Source organism: Ambystoma mexicanum, chromosome 5q (genome assembly GCF_040938575.1).
Source record: "Ambystoma mexicanum isolate Mex_15411 chromosome 5q, UKY_AmexF1_1, whole genome shotgun sequence".
In the NCBI taxonomy this organism is placed as follows: domain Eukaryota; kingdom Metazoa; phylum Chordata; class Amphibia; order Caudata; family Ambystomatidae; genus Ambystoma; species Ambystoma mexicanum.
In genome coordinates this window covers 641,074,351-641,094,972 of record NC_090933.1, presented here as the reverse complement: position 1 = coordinate 641,094,972, position 20,622 = coordinate 641,074,351, and the positions used below count along the sequence as shown (strand labels likewise).

At 44.9% G+C, this 20,622-nt stretch overlaps 1 protein-coding gene across 8 annotated transcripts in view; it reads left to right on the top strand.

Annotated features, from left to right (window-relative positions):
- The window catches only part of ASPH (aspartate beta-hydroxylase), a 1,438,894-nt gene that overhangs the window by 1,011,943 nt on the left and 406,329 nt on the right, over nt 1–20,622 (top strand). For all 8 annotated transcript variants that reach the window (XM_069621106.1, XM_069621103.1, XM_069621107.1 and 5 more), the window contains one exon: nt 7,986–8,136. In XM_069621106.1, coding sequence (XP_069477207.1) covers nt 7,986–8,136 — 151 coding nt within the window. The remainder of the gene's footprint in view (nt 1–7,985; nt 8,137–20,622) is intronic.

Sequence of the window (20,622 nt, the reverse complement as noted above, 5' to 3'; positions counted from 1 at the left end):
TTCAGGAAGCGGGGATGGAACTAGGGACGCGGGCCGAGGAAGGAGGGATGGATTCCGGGGTTAAAGCAGTCTGGGCACTCAAATAGCTGAGAAAGCTACACAGATGGCGGATCACTCACCAGATGGAGATCTAGTGGCAAATGAGGCTCTGCAAAAGGCTGCGGGTCGGTATACCCAACACACTAGGCCGGATGGCCAATCAGGGAATGGTGGGTGGGTTCGGGAGGCTGGCTGCAGGGAACCAGGAAGCGGGGATGGAACTAGGGACGCGGGCCGAGGAAGGAGGGATGGATTCAGGGGTTAAAGCAGTAACAGCACAGGGAGTGCCCATCGTCCAGGAAAAGGTTCTGTAGTCCACATTCAGGGCACATCCTGAACAGAGGCGTCGAGTCTCCTTTATCTTCAGCCATGGCCACGTGGAGTAGGCCTGAAAGGATCTTCCGGAATCCTCCAAGAAGGCAACTAGACGATAAATCGCCTTTAAGGGGCGTAGAAAGTTCCGAAAAACGGGTCCCCATTAGTAGGATGATGGAGCTGGAGGCTCGATTGACTGAAAAAATAGAGAAAACTCAAAGAAAAAGCGCAAAACACAGTAAAAAGCCTGAGAGCTAATCACGAGGGCTCCCACCACTCTAACATTTGGTAAAAATCTGAAGATGGCTGCCAGAGGAGGTGCTTAGGTAGAGGCAGTCATTGGCTGGGGGCAGTATGACCCAGAGACCAGTGATTGGTTGTTAGGAGAAAGACAGTTCAGAAGTGAAACTGATTTTTTCTTTACTGAGGATTCCCAGCCTGACAGGGAATGAGCATATGAACCCATGACAGACCCCATGCTGGAGAAGGTTTGTACCAGTCAACTCTTTAGTATGAATCTCTATATAACCAACATGCCTTGCAGCAATAGGCAGCTCGGAAAAGATAGATCATGTTAATTTGGAAAAACAGACAATTAAGGCAAGGCAGGGTTTACATTTTGCCCAAGAAATAGTGCTCACAATGAACATTAAATTGTTCATACACATTTTTCGATACCCGACCATGCCTGAAAGGGATACTGAATTCTGAAAACTATAAAAATGTATTAATACACACTCTTGAGGAAGTGGTTAAGACCACCAGCATTTATGGGGAATGTTCAAGGCAGTCATGATAAAGAGCTGAATGTGCCGTTCTTGATCAAGGTTTGCAATCATGACGTTCCAGCATTTGATAGTGTGTATAGGACAAATATTACCCATTAATCATCTTGGTGGCTTATACCTGCTTAGAATTACATGCTATGCATAATCTACCATCTAGTGGTTGGCACGGAGTATTACATCATCTTTTAATTAAAATAACTAGGCATCAACAGGGGCGTTCCTCAAATAGTATCCCCATCGTACTTGAACATGAACCCTCAAACTTCACACAAAGTCTTATTGTTTTTCTTGTTCGAAGTAGTTGTGCTGTAACAGAGTTTCATATCCACTGTTCCAACTCTCCCTTCTGAGCAGGTAGGTTGGGCACATGGGATTTTAAGTATATGCAAGCTGCAGAAAGGGGATTACTGGGTAATATTGGTCTTCTGGAGATTGTGAATCTGTTTAAATTCACATACTTTGCATTGATTAGCAAGCAGTCCCAGAAGCAGCTGGTGGGTGAGGAAAAGAAAATGTGTTTAAGAATTGCTTGTCCCACTTGTGAATCCACTCTTGACTGTGTGTCTACACAATAGCATTGAAATTAATAGTTACTCACCGTAGTGACTAACGTACTCTTAGTCCATAAGTCCATAGTCCCCTTTCCTCCATATTGTATAGGCCGTCCCTTACGAAGGACAGGAGACGGAACCTTTCACCAGAAAAATCTTCTTGCCCTTTAAATTTAGAGGCGCGGCCCTGGGAGCAAGCGCTCACCTGACTCCACCCACTGGCACCACTCCTCAGTCGCCATTGACACATTGACAATATACAACTTTGTTTAATGACATCAGTATTATTGGGGGGAGGATGGTGGGACGTATGGAGGAAAGGGGACTATGGACTAAGAGTATGTTAGCCACCAAGGTGAGTAACTATTAATTACTCTTACGTCCCGTCCACTTTCCTCCATACTGTATGAGCGATTGCAACTGAATGTAGACCTAGGGTGGAGCAGAGACCCTCCTTAAGCAAACAGGTTTCTTAGAACCGCCTGACCTAGATGCGGCATCTAGACAGCAGTGCTTGCAAAAAGCCGAAGGGGTTGCCCAGGTGGCCGCCCTGCTGATTACTTGCCAGGGTACATGCCGCTGGAAGGTGATGGCTGTAGCAAAACATGCCCATTCACCATTCTTGTATTTGAGTATTCTTCGGATGATTTAAATAGTTTCTTTCACAAACTGTCGAGAAACTTTTTTCAAACACCACCTCCTTATGAAGACAATGACTTTCCCATCTGAGAGTCAGTTGAACTTTTGGAAACAAGTGTGCCCTACCCAGGTTGCACTCTGTCAAACTCTATTAATATAGTGCACAATAATACAGCCTACTGGCACACAGTGCATAAATGAAAAGAAGTGTCTCAGGTTCTGCTTTTTTAATGACAAATGGTGGTCAACTAACAGCCAACACGTGTTTCGACCTTTAACGGCCCTCTTCAGGCCCGTCAAAATACTACATTGCGAGACCAGCACTGGTCAATGGGCAGGCTCTTGCCGGGTCCGAGATCCGGCATCAGATGTCTTCCCGTATCTCGGCCCCGGCCAGCCTCAGCCCCAACAAGGCTTTTCTGAGCCCCATGCTTTGCCGAGGGAAGCTGGGGACTCGGTGATCTAATCTGCTCTGTGCTCTGTGCCCTAGCCTGCATTCGCGCGTTTGCAGGCTCAGCCTGTTTTTTTTCTTCTGGCCTGAAAGGGACACCATGGGAATCAATGGGCCATAACTATCGTAAGGTCCATCACTGTTAGAAGCAGGCTTTCTACATGCTGGACACACTATTGTTTTCCAAATGTGTATCTTACACTTCGATAGAATAGAAAAGTAATTTTCAAACTCAAAAATGCTGCTTAAACTTTTCCAGGGCAAACTCCTGGAAAAGCTGGCCATCACCCAACTTAATCTTTTCACTGATTTGGTTGGTTTGTCACCATGACCATCAGACTGGCTTCAGAGCTGCCAGAAGCACTGAAACTGCTCTCCTGAACATCCGTGAAGACCTGCTCTCCTCTCCAACACCCCCTGTGTCCTCATCTTATTTGATCTCTCTTCTGCCTTTGACATGGTCAACCATGCCATCCTACTCAACTGTCTCCTTGATAACCTAGGTATCACCGATCAGGTCCTTGCTTGGCTGACCTCTTTCCTCTCCAATCGACTCTCCCAGGTCCAACTTGGGCCCTTCCTCTGCTCAATCTCTACTTGTCGTGTTCCCCCGGGGTCTAACCCTCTCTCCCTGTGTCATGGTTCGCCGGCCATAGAAGCTATGGGGTGTAGGTGGAAGAAATGGAGAAAAGACTAATGCCCCCTTCAGCAGCACTACGCGCGTTCTAGCCTTCTCAGCCTTTATTAACCCAGAAGTAGCTAATGCGCTTGCGTTGCAACTTCCAGTGTTTTGGGAAGTGACTTTCAATGCTCCAGTTTGTATGTTTTCCTCCCCGCTCTCAGGTGGTTTGTCCTCTTTTCCCGCTTTCAGCTTTTCCTGCTCCTATAATCCCATTGCCTGCCCACTTGCCTCCTGTCCCTCCCAGTGCTCCTCCGGCTCTACGCTCTATCTCCTCTACCACGCCCCTTTCTCAACTCTGGGCGCAGAGTCCTGCAGCCTCAGTAAGACAACCCGTTCCTGAACGAGTTATCCTTCTATACAGCTATTGTTACCTTCCATCGTACGTACCGGATTTACTTTGCTTCTGCTTGGACCAGTACTGGGACACCCTCTTTGGAAGACACAGCATCTCCACCCTCACAGCATTGCATGCTGGGATTAGAAGTTCACGTCAGGAACATCTCTATAACAACCTGCCAGGGTTTTTCGGCAAGGCTTTTCCCTGGTCTGGGGTGGGCTCCCTGGGGTCCCCGCTGCCAGGCAAATAGCCTTATTGGCAAAGTGGCCTCCGGTGGAGCTCATCCTCATCTCTCCAAACAGAGGGGAAAGACATAAAAGAAGAAGCCTAGCAATTCCTGGAGACAGAGAAGAAAGGAGATTTCGTCTGAAGACTCATCGGACTTCCACACAGACGATCCATCCGACCTTCATACAGATTCAGGTGAGGAGTGGGTTGGTGAACTAGACACTACTGAGCAAACAGAATCTGAGACCCTGACTGTTCAACCAATACCTAGCACTTCTTGCACACCGCATTGCCGCTCTCTGCCCCAACTTTCAGTGCTATGCGGACAACACTCAGCTCACTTTCAGGCTCCCTTCCGCCACCTCTTCTCCTTCTCTCATCTCTGACTGTCTGTCCGCTATCCAGGAGTCGTGTCCCACCAATAATCTCTGCCTCAATGCCATTAAGACTGAGATTCTCCTCATTGGCACACCTGCTCCCTCCTTTCCTGTCGCTCTCTGGCCGGCCTCTCTTGGCCCTCTTCCTTCTCCCACCTGTGAGGCTAAAAACCTCGGGGTCATCTTCGACTCCACTCTCTCCTTCTCTCCTCACATCTCTGACGTCTCTAAGAAGACACAGTACCAGCTGCACACACTCTGACGTATTCTTCCTTTCCTCTCCTTCCCCCAGAAGCTCACCGTCTCCAGAGCTCTGGTTCTCTCTAGGCTGGACTACTGCAACAGCCTCTTTCTAAATCTGCCTGCTTCTACTCTCCGCCCTCTGCAACTCATCCAGAACAGGACTGCGAGACTTGTCCTTGGCCTGAAGCCCAGGGATCGTATCTCTCCAGGACTGAAATCTATGCACTGGCTCCCAGTGGCTGCAAGGATTAAGTTCAAAATCCTCTGCATTGTCCACAAGGCTTTCTGGGGCCTTGGGCCTCAATACCTCCAGCTCTCTCTTCCTAAATATCTTACTTCTCGAGCTCTTCGCTCATCCACCTCCAACTACCTCAGGGTCAGTCGCTTCTCCAAGCAACAAGTTGGTAGTAGATCTCTTTCTTCGGCTGGGGCCTCCCTCTGGAACAGCCTCCCTGAAACTTGAGGAGAACCATCTCCGGTTCCGGAAGCACCTCAAGACCTTCCTCTTTGCTTCTGCTTTCTCTTCTCCTCTCCCCTGCTGAACTCCTGACTGAAACTGCACTGGTCACCTGGCTACCCTCTGATCTCAGGCCCAGGTCCCCTCCCCCGCCAGCTGCACACCTGCACTGCCTCCCAGGCAACCCCTGCACTTGGGGACTGCTTCTGTATATGTACAGTCCCCACCAGCTCTTGACACTTGATGTCTGCACTTACCCCTGAACTTGCCACTAGCTGGCTGCACTTTTTTACGTACTATCTTTATTTATTCTGTTTATTTTTTACTGTTGATCCTATGTATTGCACTGCCCTTTCTTCCTCCCCGCACTTTCCCTTTCCCCCATCCCCTGCACTTGCGCGATCTCAATGTCACCTGGCCTAGTAAGATCGTTGTCTGTCTTTCCTCTGTTACCCCTCCCTTGCCTCGTCACGGTTTGAAACACTTCTGTATAGGCGCGTTATAAATGCCATATCATATCATAAACTTGCATTCACTAGTTTTCTTTGAATTGTTTCTTTTTCTATCGGACTACTTCACAAACACCCTGTAATTCTTGTGCCCCTTCCTTTGTCTTTTATCACAGGTTATGTTTATAAATATGTTATATGTTTGTCCAACTGCTTAATCACAAATACATGTTTCTGTTGTGCTGACAGCAGTTATTAGGAAATTAAACTGTGGGTTCATGGGTGCAAACTTTCGATTTTTTTACAGGGGCACCTCTGCCCTGAATATAGCAAGCGACCTGTCCACACACATTTTATAGCACTTTTCTTTAACAACCAGTTTTTAATATATAGCATCTCAGCAACAGTCTCTGAACCGGCTGAACTACTCTGGTAGCCTTCTTCTGTAGAGTGTGTCTATGGCTCCCGTAATGTACTAAAAATCACTGCATTACCCACGGTATTTAGGGTGCACCATTGCCATGGAAGTGATTTAAAGTGGAATAGATGTATAGTGTCGAGTTTGGAAAGAAGCAGCATTAAAGAAAGGGCACAATTTTAACACTATTATTTCGAAAATGTCCTTTGAGTGGAGGTCAACTGCCAGCTCTGCCTCCTCAGAACTCCGCCTTTCCTCCAAACTCCACCCCCATCCCAGACCGATCCCCTTTAAAAAAAAATAATTTCCACCACTGTGAAAGACCAAATTAATGTTTCCATAGTTAATATAAATGAAAGCAAGAAAACGTTTTCATTCATTCATTTCACAATAATTAACATTTACATTTCAGATAGCACATACCCAGAAACACAAGCGAAAATGAAAGGGAAAAAGAGAAAGAACGAAGAAAATTATAATTTAGCATTAATGAGTTGAGAACCACTTGAGGCAACCCTCATATAACTCAAAATTCAGATATCACCAATGGAATGTGCATCTTGCCCCTGCTTGACATGCCATCAATAGTTCTCACCACCACGTGATCACAAACGCATGCAGTGGCATCTTTCAACCGGATTGTGACTTTACAATGATTGCATCTGCGCGAGCTGACGGATCATGCCTGAAGTTGACTAGCACCACGTACTTCCCAGCATCGTGCTCTGATACGTCACTTAGCAAAGCAACACGAGTACATGCTTAACATGTTAATCGTTGTGGTCTTTGTCTGAAAGATCCACTGCAACCAAGTACAAAGTGTACAAGATTCCTAATCCACAATATGTCAGCACTCGGGATACGGCCGTTTCCATGCAAACCAAGGAAGAAGTGCTAGGCTCCAATAATTAACACAATACAGTTGTCTCGTAGATCACGAAGTTCCTAAAATCAATATGTATACCAGCTCCCATGATAAGACTCCATATACCTCACAACTTAAATTAAATATCAATATGGTATTTCGGACAGACTCTTACTTGCTTATAGGCAGCTGAGTGTATTAAAATCAGCACCACAGGTGGGCCAAGCAGCAACTGTGGAAAACAGGATAGGTCAGTAGGATGTAGACTAACTATAGAGATGCATACATGCCATCATTATCCATTCCATTGGGGATATGCTTGTGCAGTCCTAATTTTAACTTTGCATTCTGGGACTTTTAGTCCTGGATTTCCCCATGATAAAGAAGTCACAGAATTCAAAGTTAAAACCAAGCCTGGACTCCTTTCTCCTAAATGGAATGGATAATGTTGTAATGTTTGAGCATCTACTGTATTCATTTTTAGAAGAGTGAGAGAATTGCAGCACTTTCTTCTGTCAACAGGGATGAGAGCCTGTTGAAAAGTGCAGGGTAGAAATGCTCAAATCCATTTGCGTCTGGTTATCAGAAGCCATCTACGCCAGCACTCCGAGAAAGGTGTGCAGAGGGTCCTTGCATTCACCACCAAGTTTGACACCTGCCTGTGATTCCTTGGGAGAGTGAAATGCGCTGTGGCAACAGTAGTTGATGGACACTGGGCTATGGGGTGGCTGAAAGACAGTATTCTGGTTCTCAACAAAACAAATAAATGAACAGGACAGACAGGAAATGTATAGATTTACATTATCAACCTTTAGCATGCCTGGTCTTTGAATGTACACTACTGTTAATTGCGTTCTTGTACGTGCTTGCCAATTACCTTGTCTTCTTGGTGTTCTAGAGTGAAACGGGGAAGCAGCAAATTAACATAAAAATCTAATGTTCCTCTTTTTGACACTTCTTTTGACACATGGGAGTTGTCAAAAACGTTCTCTGATTTCACTGCTAGAATAGCTGATTAACTGAATAATTACCAATGTGTTAATGCCGTTTTACTCGCTTAGAACATTTATAGATTTAGCGTAAATATTCAGATTGTTTATACTTAGTGGTGGATTGTGTTAATAAGCAAATTGTGCTTCTACGTAGTGTGAGGATGACTTGGCGGAGAAAAGGAGGAGCAATGAGATGCTGCAGAACGCTGTCAGCACTTACGAAGAGGCAGCCAACCTACCAAATGCTCCATTAGACCTGGTAAAATTAGCTTTGAAGAGGCGAGCAAACAGGCAGCAGTTCCTAGGTAAGGCTCAATTCCTTTGGTGACCTACTAATTTGTAAAGCTTATTACCAGTTATTGAAATTCAAGGATATTTATGAAAACTGCTGATTTGATCATTACATATCCATATTCCTAAAATAGAGCATATGCCATACATGGACAAATCATTCGGATGTCAACAGAACAGATAGTCTTTATAAACTGTGTGTTATTTCATTTAAAATCTTATCAAGAGACATACCTACTTCACACCCCTGCATGTCTTGTTTTAGGTACCCAAGCCTTCTCACATCCTTTCAGCTCCTGTGTTGAATTGCTAGGCTGCCCCGGAGCGCAGCGCTTTTTTGATCAATACATACTGCTGGACCTTTTATTTTTTGGGAACCTACATCATCCATTTTACTTTGAAGTATTGAGTGCCATTTAATTTGGTAATAATACCACCTAAAAGTGGGACTATTGCAGCATGAAGCCGAAGAAAAAATTGTTATGATTATTATTTGCAACCGCTCCCCAGCATCTTCCCAGTCCAAGAATGATTCTCCAGTTTCAATGACACAATCTGTTAAGCACGTCAGTTTCTCGACTACTACTCCCTTTTTCCTCTCTGGATATTTTTGGTCTCTGGTTCCTGTTATGTTGTTTTACTCTGTTGTTTATCCTTGTTTCTATCCATGCTGTCACTGCAATTGTTTCTTCTTGTTTCAAGCATGCAGAGATTTCTGTCAGCACTTGTTATATGGTCTTTGGTGTTTAATCTTAGATCGCTGATCCCATATGTCAATGTGTTGCCCTTTATAAGGGTTCTGTTGGCCGTACTTCTCAAATCCTGTCCTCACTGTCTCTACTATCTGTGATTGAAATCATGAAGATCATTGGACGTTTGCTTACTGACACTCTTTCCATATTGTAGGTTGTAGAAAGATGCTTTTGGTTTTGTTACTTTAGTGCCTAAGGCTTTTGCAGGAGACTGTCAAGGAGCCATGCTTGTGTGCAGGAACTGTGTGCCCCTGTGATGTTCAGGATAGCCCATGTGCTGTAGGCATCATGGACGAGATTTCTATGTGGTGGCTATATCTCCTCTCCTGCCGCACCACCCCCTCTTGTATGAGTCTGTGTACTGTGTATCTTAAGAAACAAACCCTAGACCCCGCCATCCCCACAAGGCCCATTACCACGGTACCGTTCCTTCTCAAGATAATAGACAGAGTTGCTTACTTGCAAATCCAGCGTTATCTTGAATCTAACCAACTCCTAGGTGTCCGCCAATCTGGGTTTAGGCCACAACATGGCACAGAGACAGCCTTAATAGATCTCAAAACCCAAATCAACAAGCTAAACAATAAGAGAAACACTACCATGTTACTCCTCCTTGACCTATCGGCAGCCTTTGACCTGGTGGACCACACAGTCTTGTGTGAACACTTGGCATCGGCCCATTTTCCAAGTGAGGCTATAGCTTGGGTCCAATCTTTTTTGGACAACCAAACTATGAGAGTTTTCTCCACATCGGCATCAGCAGATCCCATTAAAATAGCCTGCGGTGTACTCCAAGGCTCCTGCGTCTCACCGACTATGTACAATATATTTACCAAGGCCCTATTCGACAAATTGGACAGACTGGGTGTCACTTACATCAACTATGCAGATGACACCCGGATCCTCATTCACCTTTTGGGCAATTTTGTCTCTGATATGGCCTTGGTAAATGAAACATATCATCATCCAGGCTTGGATGGCCATTAATGGCCTCTGCCTGAATGATGACAAAACTGAAATCCTACTCCTCGGCTCTGCTACTAACCTTAAGAAACTGGGCCCCAACTACTCTGCATTCAACATTGACGGCAACATAATCACAGTCGCTAAAGTAGTGAAAACACTAGGTTTTCACCTTGACTCTACCCTGTTGCTGAAAAAACAGGTAAACTCCCTAGCATCCTCTACCTCCTACACCTGCAAGCGCATCAGGATATGCCGAGCTTTCCTCACACAAGCAAGCTGCATCATCCTTGCTAACGCCTAATACTCTCTAAACTCGACTACTGCAATGCATCGTACTCGGGAGCCAACAAATATATCATTGACAAAATGCAAATCTTGCAAAATAACGCCCTGAGAACTGCCCTCAATTTACCTACTAGAGAACACACCTCTAACGTAAGAAGAGAACAACAGTGGCTAAAAATTTGCGCCAGGATTTCACTCAAAATAGCCTCGCTAACCTATAAATGCCTTAATAACGCAGCTCCCCCTACCTTGCAGAGAGAATAGTGAGAAGAATTTCCGCCCCTCCTACCAGAGCCTCCAATTCATACTGCCTACCGACACCAAGATTCAGGCTACAAAAAACAGGCAGCAGTATTTTCCTGGTCAAGAGAGCCCAGAACTGGAACTCTCTCCCACTTGACATCAGAATAGATCAATCCTATTACAGCTTTAGATGCAATATTCTCAGATGGCTACATTTCAACGACTCCCAAGACTAACTGCGACCCACCTCAGTCTTTTTGAACTCTGTCCTGACTCTGACCTCTATAATTGTACTTATGTATATTCCTTCACCTGATTTGCTCAATTATTTATTTGCAAATGTTTTTCTTCTTCTTCATATATCCATGTGCCTTACTCTGTAACTAAGCTTAAAGTATCCATGTATTGTGTTCTCTATTGCTCCCAGTTACCTTTGGGTTTGGTGTGCCATACAAATTAATAAACAAACAAACTGTTCTGGTTGCCCCATGTACAGTAGACATCATGGATGTGATTTTTTTTTTTATGTGGTGACTGTATCCTGTCTCCTGCCACACCCTCTCTTGTATGCGTTCTGGATGCCCAATGAACAGTAAACATCATGGATGAGATTTTCCATGTGGTAATTGTATCCCATCTCTTGCTTCACCACCATCTCTTGTAGGAGTACCTGTACTGTCCTGGATATTATCTCTTATATGATGGTAAGGCTGTGATTCTATGGGGGCCCTGCGGAGCAGCCAACAAAGATGGCCGCTTAGCTGATGAGCTCTGCTTGCTGGCACACATCCTTGAAGATCAGTGGTTCTGTTAGTTGATATAAACTGCAGACTGGATATTTTCATTGCCCTGGAAGCCGGGCACCCACCGAGTGACTTTGAACTCTGCCGGCCTCGTAGAAGGGGAGCTCCTGTTATGAAGTGCTGCCGGTTTCTGTTGGGTGAACGCCGGGGACTTAGTTGATTGAGCACGTCGCCCTGGGGACAGGTGGCCCGCAGCCCGACTTGAGCAGGGCCTGGTCACTGCTTGGGCACCCTACTAAACTAACTGGGTGGCCTACATTTTACACCTGTTGCACCCGCTCCTACGGTGGCCATCTTGTAGGCTAGAGACCCGGCAGACCTGATCTGAGCATGGGCTATGCTCTTGTGAGAGGCCCAGCCTGCTCCTGTCGCATGGATTTGAACGGAGGTATGCTGGAGGTCTCCCTTCCACCTGACTTGAATTACTGAAGCGATTGCTCCATGCTGTTTGCGAACCCTGCTGGTGTGGGAAGTGTCTTCAAAAGTGTGGCTCATCAGAGCTGACCTTTTGTCTACTGGCTCAGTGTTGATCGTGACCCACGACTGAGGCCTTCTCCCCTACGCACAGCGCTGCATTGCTTTTCCTAGCAGAGTCAGGTTCAGTGGAGGCACTGGACCACCCCGGAAGGTCGAGGGGTGATAGCAGGCAGGAAAGCACATTGCAATATATAGAATCGGCGATGTCCTAAAGATACCTGACGACCATAACATGTGGTGAGGACTGCTGCTGTAGGGCCTTGGGAGTGCGCTGGGGGAGCCGTGTACTTCCGCTCTCCATCATCCATTGATTTATGCACTACAGTGTCCCATACACACCCAGGACTGTTTGTGTTCAGTGCCTTTGAATCAAATGGTGGCTTGCTGGCGCCTGAGACACAGCTTATTGTGGGAAGGAGCGGGGCTGTGGACCCAAGCTCTATAGAGTCTGTGGACTTTGAGTTGTTGACTCTTGCTTAGTGGGAAAGAAATCTGGGGCAATGGATAAATTCACCAAAGCAACCCCCGCGGTGAGAAACACGTGGCAGTCTGTCCTCCAGCGACTTCTGAACAGGAGGAAGGTGGCTCCCAATTTAAGCTTAAGCAAATGCTAGACACCATGACACAGGAGTTTGCTGCAGTACATAAAAAACTTCCTGGACGATATCACTGTAAATGTCACTACTATAGGTACACAGCTGGTGAATGAGGTCTAGCGGATAAACATGGTGGAGGAGACGATAGGGGCTACTGAGGACACTGTGCACGACCTTCAATTATCAGTCAGTACATTAACGAAGGACATGAAATTTGTTATGGCCAAATGTAAGGACCTTCAATCCTGTTCTTGAAGGAACAATATTAGAATCCTTGCGTTCCCGGAAGATGCCCTGTCAGGGGGAATGAGACAGGCAGTGGAGCGACTGCTTAGAGACGACCTGGCGGAACCGCAGTTATCGCGCTTCTTTGCAGTTGAGAGGGCTCACCGGGCACTAACACAAAAACCGAAACCTGGAGGCCCATAATAGTTAAAATTCTGAGTTACCGTGATAGAGATCTTCTACTCAAACTGGCCAGAGATAGAAGGATCTTCAATTGAGCTCACAGGTTATACAAATCTTCTCAGACTTTTCATTGACTGTACAACAGGAACGACGGCAATTCGTTAGGGTTAAACATAAATTGAGTGAGCGTAACATCCAATATGCAATGCTATTCCCTGCACATCTTTGGTTGCAATTCCAGGGCAAACGATACTTTTTTACAGTACCGAATGAAGCTGTGAAATTTATCGAGGCCAAGATTCCAGTTTACTGTTCTGCTCATGCATCTGCTGAAGACCTTTCGACAACATGAGGAACTCTTTTCTGGAGTCACCCTAAGTATCCGTCAGAATCATGTGCAGATGGCATTGGCCCATTTACTAACACTGCTGTGTTGTCTACATTCTTCTATGGTCTTAGAAATTGTCCCACAAGTGGTGGCAGCAAGCCCCCCAAAGCGATAGCTTTTTGTTTGCTGCAACTGGGAAGCCCTTCTGAGTTTTGGGGGGCACAGTTTTGGTTTGGTGGAAGGGAAGTGGGTTTAGTTTACACTGCTAGTTGGGGGGTGGCAGTGAGGGTGGGTTTTGTGGGAATGTAGGGGGCTGAGGGGTTTAATGATGCTCAGGGGAGCAGGAGTGATTTGTGGGGACAACGGGTGGTGGTTGAAAAGTTAAAATTGTCTTGGCAGACATGTGCACAAACCTCTGGGGTACAGATTGCAGTGGCACTGTGGTTTACAATGGCTGCCGTATCCAATGATAATATGATGACTCAGCAATGCAATTTCAAATTTAGTGATGAGCTCCAATGTCCTGGGGACCTATACTAAGTTAAGGAGAATCGTGGCGTATGCTAGTAGGCATAAGATTAATGTTCTTTTCCTCTAGGAGACACATGCAGGGTTGGGTACCTGTGGGGGTATTTCACTGTCCTGGGGCAGAAATAGATTCTTTACCACTTTCTCCACCCAGTCACGAGGTGTCATGATCCTTGTCCACAAATCGCTGAAATGTAGCCAGAAAGCAGTACACATGGATTCTGAGGGTTGTTTTGTGATCGTGCATGCAACTGTCGAAGATACGGACCTAATGCTTGTTAACACATATGGACCTAACATTGATTCCCCCAAGCTTTATACTAGTATTGCAGGGATACTCTCTGCTTATACAGGGATACCCATTCTCTGGGGGTGCCATGAATTTAGTCCTCGACCAGGGGTTGGATAGAACAAGCTCAGTTCCTAGGCCCCAATCCAAAGCGACTTGGGACACATGGAAGTGTTGGCTTTACGTGATATATGGCACCTTTTACACCTGCAGACCCGCGACTATGCATATTATTATTCTGTGCACGATATGGCGTCACGCATAGATTATCTTCTGTTGTCCGATTCACTTACGGGGAAAGTGCAGACTGCTGATATACTTCCTTGCACATTATCTGACCATTCCCCCATAGTAGTAAGGCTGACATTGGGTGTGGGAGCTAGTCCTCGCAGAAACTGGAGATTCAAGTTGGAAGCACTGCAAGATATAGTGTTTAAATCGGGCATAAAAGCGGACATTGAGACCTTCTTTTTGTGTAATACCTCATGGGCCACGTCCCTTAGCAAAAGGTGGCAAGCATTTAAGGTATAAATTAGAGGAATGATGTTCTCTAGAGAGTCTGGAGTGCTCAAAATGATAAGGGATTTCGCTTCCCTGAAAGTGCGCTCTGTGATTCGAGCGTTGGACTTTGTTTGAGGCTGACTTTGGCCCCAGCAGCACTGCGAGCGGAGCTCTTGCTGCCTACCTACTGTATTTCCTGAAAGAGGCGGGGCCCACCACGCTCACGTGACGGATCACGTGACCGCAGCCCAGCACAAGTTCCCGGCCCAACCACCCTTGCGGCATTAAGCCCTGGAGGCACTAAGGGCTGGAGCAGCTGTTTTGCTCTTTGGTTGTGACTTGTCCTTGTCCTCGTCCTGCGGCCGTGTGAGTAAATCTGACTAAGGTCATACGCTCCGCCATCAACTCAACTTCAAATTGTAACTAGGGTAAGGGGGGAGAGTCGGACTCTGGCCGCTCCTCGAGCTGTCGGGCGTTCCTTACCCTATTACTGGGAGCTTTTCAGGATCATCGCTGCTTGTCTGTCCTTTTTAAACAGATTTTTCAGTACATATACTTGCTCCCATATTCAGCCCTGAACTTTAACTCTATTTTTTGAAAGAGACCGATATCTACTGCATTCTAGTATAGTGTTTCAAACTGTCCTTGTTGTGTTATTGTATGTATTTTTGCTAATCTTTGGGTTTAGTGCATTTTATACATTGCATGGCATCTTACTATAAGAGTGTACTTTGCCCTAGATGCAAAGACGTCTAAAGTTATTAAGCGCTTTTTATTGCATGGTAATTCTTGTAACGCTTTTTTAATCAGCGTTTCAAAGTGCATTTCTCTTCTCATTACTTTCACTTGCGCAGTCTATATTGGTACTAGCTGTCTGTTATACACTCCAAGAAGTAACCAAACTAGAAGGCTACTTTTGTCTCGCATGCTGTATACGCTAAAAACAGACATGCCAGAGGTAGCCGCAGCAACTCACACGAGTAACATTTCGGGTGATGTGTTGATTAGTAAAGCTACCTCTGAGACTGTGGCGCCAAAGGTAATGCTCAAAACTCCAGTAAATGGTAATAACTTCAAATTGAGTGAGGAAAAAGAGTTCCTCGCAAATTTCCAAGAAATCTATCACTCTTACTCCTGTCGTTAAAACACCCTCCCTAAATCAAGACATTAGGCATTTCTATGACAAAATAAATGATCCTGCAGTAGAGATCCATGCTCAAGGCCCGTTGGAAAGTGCGCTGCCGGCAACGAACAAGCAGCCACGCGATTTTAAAAACATCCCATCTCCAGGCCTAATTGAATCAATCCCTACTGTGATCATTTCTGATCAAACCCTACTCACCTTACCTCAAACTCCTATTAAAATTTTTCAGGTTAATCAAATGGTAACTGTATTTGAGGAAGACAACCTGGATGACTCTGTCGCACTTGTTAATGCAACATTTCAAACACAGTCTATTATCGAGCCTGGAACAATTTTGCAGCCCCAAACGTTCCACCCATCAGTAGGTGATACAGCTTGTGTGGATGTGTTTGAGATTATTCACGTGAATGCTAAAGAATCTGTAACAATCAATACACCCTCACGCCAGTGTAACATTGACCTAGAAAGTTCGAGACTGTCTCTCATCACGGACTACAATCGTCCTGGCTCTATGGACTCTACAAGGCATGCAATTGAAGAGTCCTTCATACAACCAATCCCGAGACGCTGCTTGTCAGCAAAAACCCCTAGTGACTCATCTGTAAATCCGGCCCTCTTACAGATTACCTTAGGGGCCGTGAACACAACAATAGTAAGTCTCTTCAAACTCTTTGAAGAGTTGGATCGAAAAATAGCGCTCCAAACAAATAAAATTGATCAAATTGGGGAGTGGATGCAACGATGCTCGCAAAATTCATCCTCCCGTCGACCTTAAACCTTATTATGTACAGACTTACTACCTTAGAAAATTTGAGCACTGCGAGCCGGTTGGCCACAGCCCCTCTCAAGTCCACCATTTTGCAGAGTTTGTCAGGTCCGGAATTGAACAATAACAGTGGTTCCAACATTTGAAAAAAAAATTCGCCCTGTGGAGTCCATAGATGCCATAACTAACCAAAAAAATGATTCATGGATTAGCGTTGATTCCCCTCAGTCTTTTCCACGCACTAATGTCACTAAAATCAGTAATACCAATGAAGGTCAGCCTCTTTCTCAGAAAAACAAGAGAAAAACCACAATCTCAAAACGGTCTAAATTGACAACCAAAGTAACAACAATGCGTAAGTCCGCTAAAGAACCTAATCAAAATCCGCAGGTCATATTTCCACCAACCAGTTGGGTGATTGGCGCCTCAGCGCCTATAGCGCCTCCCCCTCAAGGCTTGGGAGGTTTTATAGATCTTGTTACCCCCTTAGTGGTAACGGTTGCCTCTGAGGCCGCATCCAGTTCTGCCTCGCAAGTCCCCCCGGGTGACTATGCGCCTTTGAATGAACTGGTGGACCTTTTTGAACGCGAGGCTTCTTCAACCTTGCCCCCTAAGCCTTTTATTCAAGGCAGCACGACTCACTCCATCCCGACCAGTACTGATAGGGGCTGCTCTGGTCCTCAGATACTTCCTATACCATCTGCTGGCTTTGAAGATCGTCTATCCGCCCTGAAAACAGCGGTAGATGCCTATCTTGGCAAAAGACTGTCTGAGGCACTCCCAGAGTTAAATCGAGCGGCTGAAATTCTAACCGTTCCTAGCTTATCCAATTCTGTCAAAGCTCAAGAAGAGTGTCACCGTCATGATCCGTCTCTGGCCCGCCCAAGTAACGCCCAAGGATCAAGGGCCCAATTTAATCCTTCTTTCTCTTGCTCAAACATGAGAGATCCGAATGAGAATTCTGATATGAAGTCCAAAATTCAAGCTCATAACCAAAAAGACATCAAAACACACCGTTTTAATTATTTCCACACCTTAATCTTAAAATGTCGTGAGGGCCCTTTTCCGAAATATGATTTGTGTCGCTCTAGTGTTTTGAATATCTTTGGAGACATTCAGTCCCTGGTGGACTTGTCCTCGAGTGATTTTGACCAGATTGAATTTATTTGCGAAAATAATCTATCAATTGTAAGATTATGGATTAAATCTGGCCTGGCCCGGAACGCTCTATGGAAATCAAAAATGGACTTATTCAATCTGGGCTTTTTGCTTGCGTTAGACCCTGCCCGTCCACCTACATACATACATAAATACAGTTCAAAATGAAATACCAGTACAGATTCCGACCACAGAATGCTCTTACACCTTTTGCACGGAGGTTATCTGCCCACAGACCAGATTGACATAAAAAAATATGTTATAACCATGAATAGTTGAGAAGAGAGAAATTATCTCTCTGGCTAGCTGGAATACTAGAGGGCACTCACATCTACAGTGGTCTGCGAATGCTCAAATAAACAGTTACGATATTATAGCCTTGCAAGAGACGTGGCTGGTATGTGCCCCCACTTGGGATGATCATATTATTTGTTCTCTCCCGGCAGTGTCTTCCAATAAAGGTAGACCAACTGCGGGCTTATTGGTGGTCGTTAAATCTAGCAAAAATTTCCAAATTGGGGAATGGCTGTCTCCGAATAGATTCATCCAGGTGGTCAAAATCACTCATGGACCGCAAGTATTTGCTCTCATAAACCTTTATCGTAATCCTGCGGGCATTACTGATGATGCTTTTTATCACGCCTTATCATCAGTTTTTGAAACTATTGCCCTACAATCGATTTCTGGCATAATGGTGGTGGGAGATCTAAATTTTGTATGTCTGCCTGCCCCTAATAAGGGGTTATGCAATGCAAGTATGAGATGGAGCACCTTTATCAAAGATCTTAATCTGAAAGTGATGAATTGTTCAACTATGGGCGATATCCCGCCGCAAAACACGTGGGAAAGGGGAAACTCTAGTTCCATCATAGACTACATCTATGCAAGTGAAAGCATATATGCTAACGCCATTAAGTTCGAAATCATAAAACAAACACATAGTGATCATCACATATTGTCTCTTCAATGGTTGACTCCCTGTCAGACAGTCTCCACTACTCAACATTGGTTTAAACAATCGCTGATACTTAACAATGGTAAGAATCGTTTTCATTTGCTGCAATCATTAAACACAGCTATTTTACGACACCAAAGCACAAATTCACTATCATCTTATGTTGAGGTACTTGACACGTTCAGAAATTGTCAATTTTTACATATTAGATCTTCTCGCTCTCATACTCACGGCTTTGATTTAGCTTTACACCAACGCAAAGCTCAATTAAGAAAAGAGATACGTTATTCCCGCATCCTGCCGCTAAAAGAACAGCTCCAAGCAATCAAAACAGCGAAATGTTCATATCGGAATTGGACGTGTGCTAGAAAAGCACATTTATTTCAAGTTGACAGTGAGAACTTCCTGTCTGCTTGCTTTTCGAAAAACTCAGCACAAGTGTGGCAATTATTGAACAAGTGCACTACCTCTTCCCAACTGGAATCCCAAATAAATGGTGTTGCAGAAACGCAATCGGTAGAACATTTTACCCACCTATATGCTGATCATAACATGTCTAAATATGAATATATACAGAGATCTTCTGGTATTTGGTCCCTGGAATGCTCGATGGAATCTGTGAGGGATTTCATTAATAAGTCATCCTCCTCACGAGCGGCTGGGCCGGATGGTCTTACGAATCATATGCTCAAACAGAACCCAGAAGAATGGGCTACTATCTTGTTTAATTCCTTTCATCACATCTTATCCACCAAGATAATTCCAAAATCTTGGAGCACTTCTCTTATAGTTCCCATCTACAAGAAAGGTGACCGCAAAGACCCAAAATGCTATCGCCCCATTGCCCTCCTAGACGCGCCGGGAAAATGTTTTTGCGGCTGGTGTTGAAGGAATTTAACCAATGGACCGCCCAAACAAAACAGCGTGATCCGGCGCAGACAGGCTTCGTGGCAGGTCTGGGTACCTCGGTAAATTTAACAACACTTCATGCCATTAAACATCAGGCACAGTCTGTTAAACAGCCCATGTATTTTGCGTTTGTTGACCTACACTCGGCCTTTGATTCAGTTTCTAGACCCCGACTGATGGATAAATTGTTATTGGCTGGATGTCCGTCAACTTTAAGTGACATAATTTTCGCATTACACTCGAATACCTCCATCCGGGTACGATTGAACTTTGAGGGGCTTCTATCATCGGATGTCCTTACCTATCGGGGGCTGAAGCAGGGGTGCATTCTCGCCTCGGCGTTGTTCCATTTTTTCATTAATGATGTTAGAAGTGCACTTGAAGAAGTACGTGCAGATGCACCAAAATTGAATAACATCGAGGTGGAAGCGTTATGGTACGCAGATGATTTAGTACTAATATCTAAAACTCCCATTGGCCTGCAAAATCTTTCAACAGCATTATGTCAATATTTTCGAGTTAATGAGCTGGTAGTGAATGATAAGAAAACCCAAATCGTAGTCTACACTCCGAAAGGCAAGCGCAGTCATCGCATGACTTGGAAAATAGAGCACATACGTCTAGAGGTGGTTCCCAATTATACATACTTGGGTATCCTATTTGACGGATCGTCGAACGCTCATTCTCAGTTAATGATAATTGAAGTTAAAATTCTCGCAGCAATCCGCCAGACTCGTCTCATTATGCATAAATTTTGGAAATTCTCCATTAAACCTGCTCTGATCTTCTGGATTCAGAATGTCATCCCTACCATCTTATATGGTCTAGAGACATACAGTGCAATTGATCCAGTATTCCTACATGCTTTGGAAGCAACATTTTGGCATGCTATTCTAAATCTGCCACAATGCATCCCAGGCCCGATCATTCGATATGAAGTAGGTTTGACCTCCCTTTTGGCAATGTATAACTGGCGCTTATGCAGCTTGTTCAGAAAATGTCTATTATCTGTTCTTGATAAATCAACTTTAGCTACAGTTGCCAGTTACCTGATGTCTTCCTCTCATCTGTTTCCGAAAACATGGTCTAAAAACATCCTTACCATACTACTAAATGCAGACATTCCTATTGAAACCCTTGTCACCGATCCTGATAGAGCTAAGAAAAAACTCTACATGATGGATTGGATTGACACTAGAGATCTGTGTTTGAAGTATAAAGATTTTTATCCATCTGTTTTTTCAGCAAAGCGTTATAGAGACATGGCCTTCTATTTATGCAAATCTCCTTCTCCTGCTGTTAGGAATGCTTTGTTGCGCATGCGTTTTAATTTATGTCCTACCCGTGAAATTCAAGCCCGTAGGAAAGAAATCCCGCGGGAATCTTCAGGAT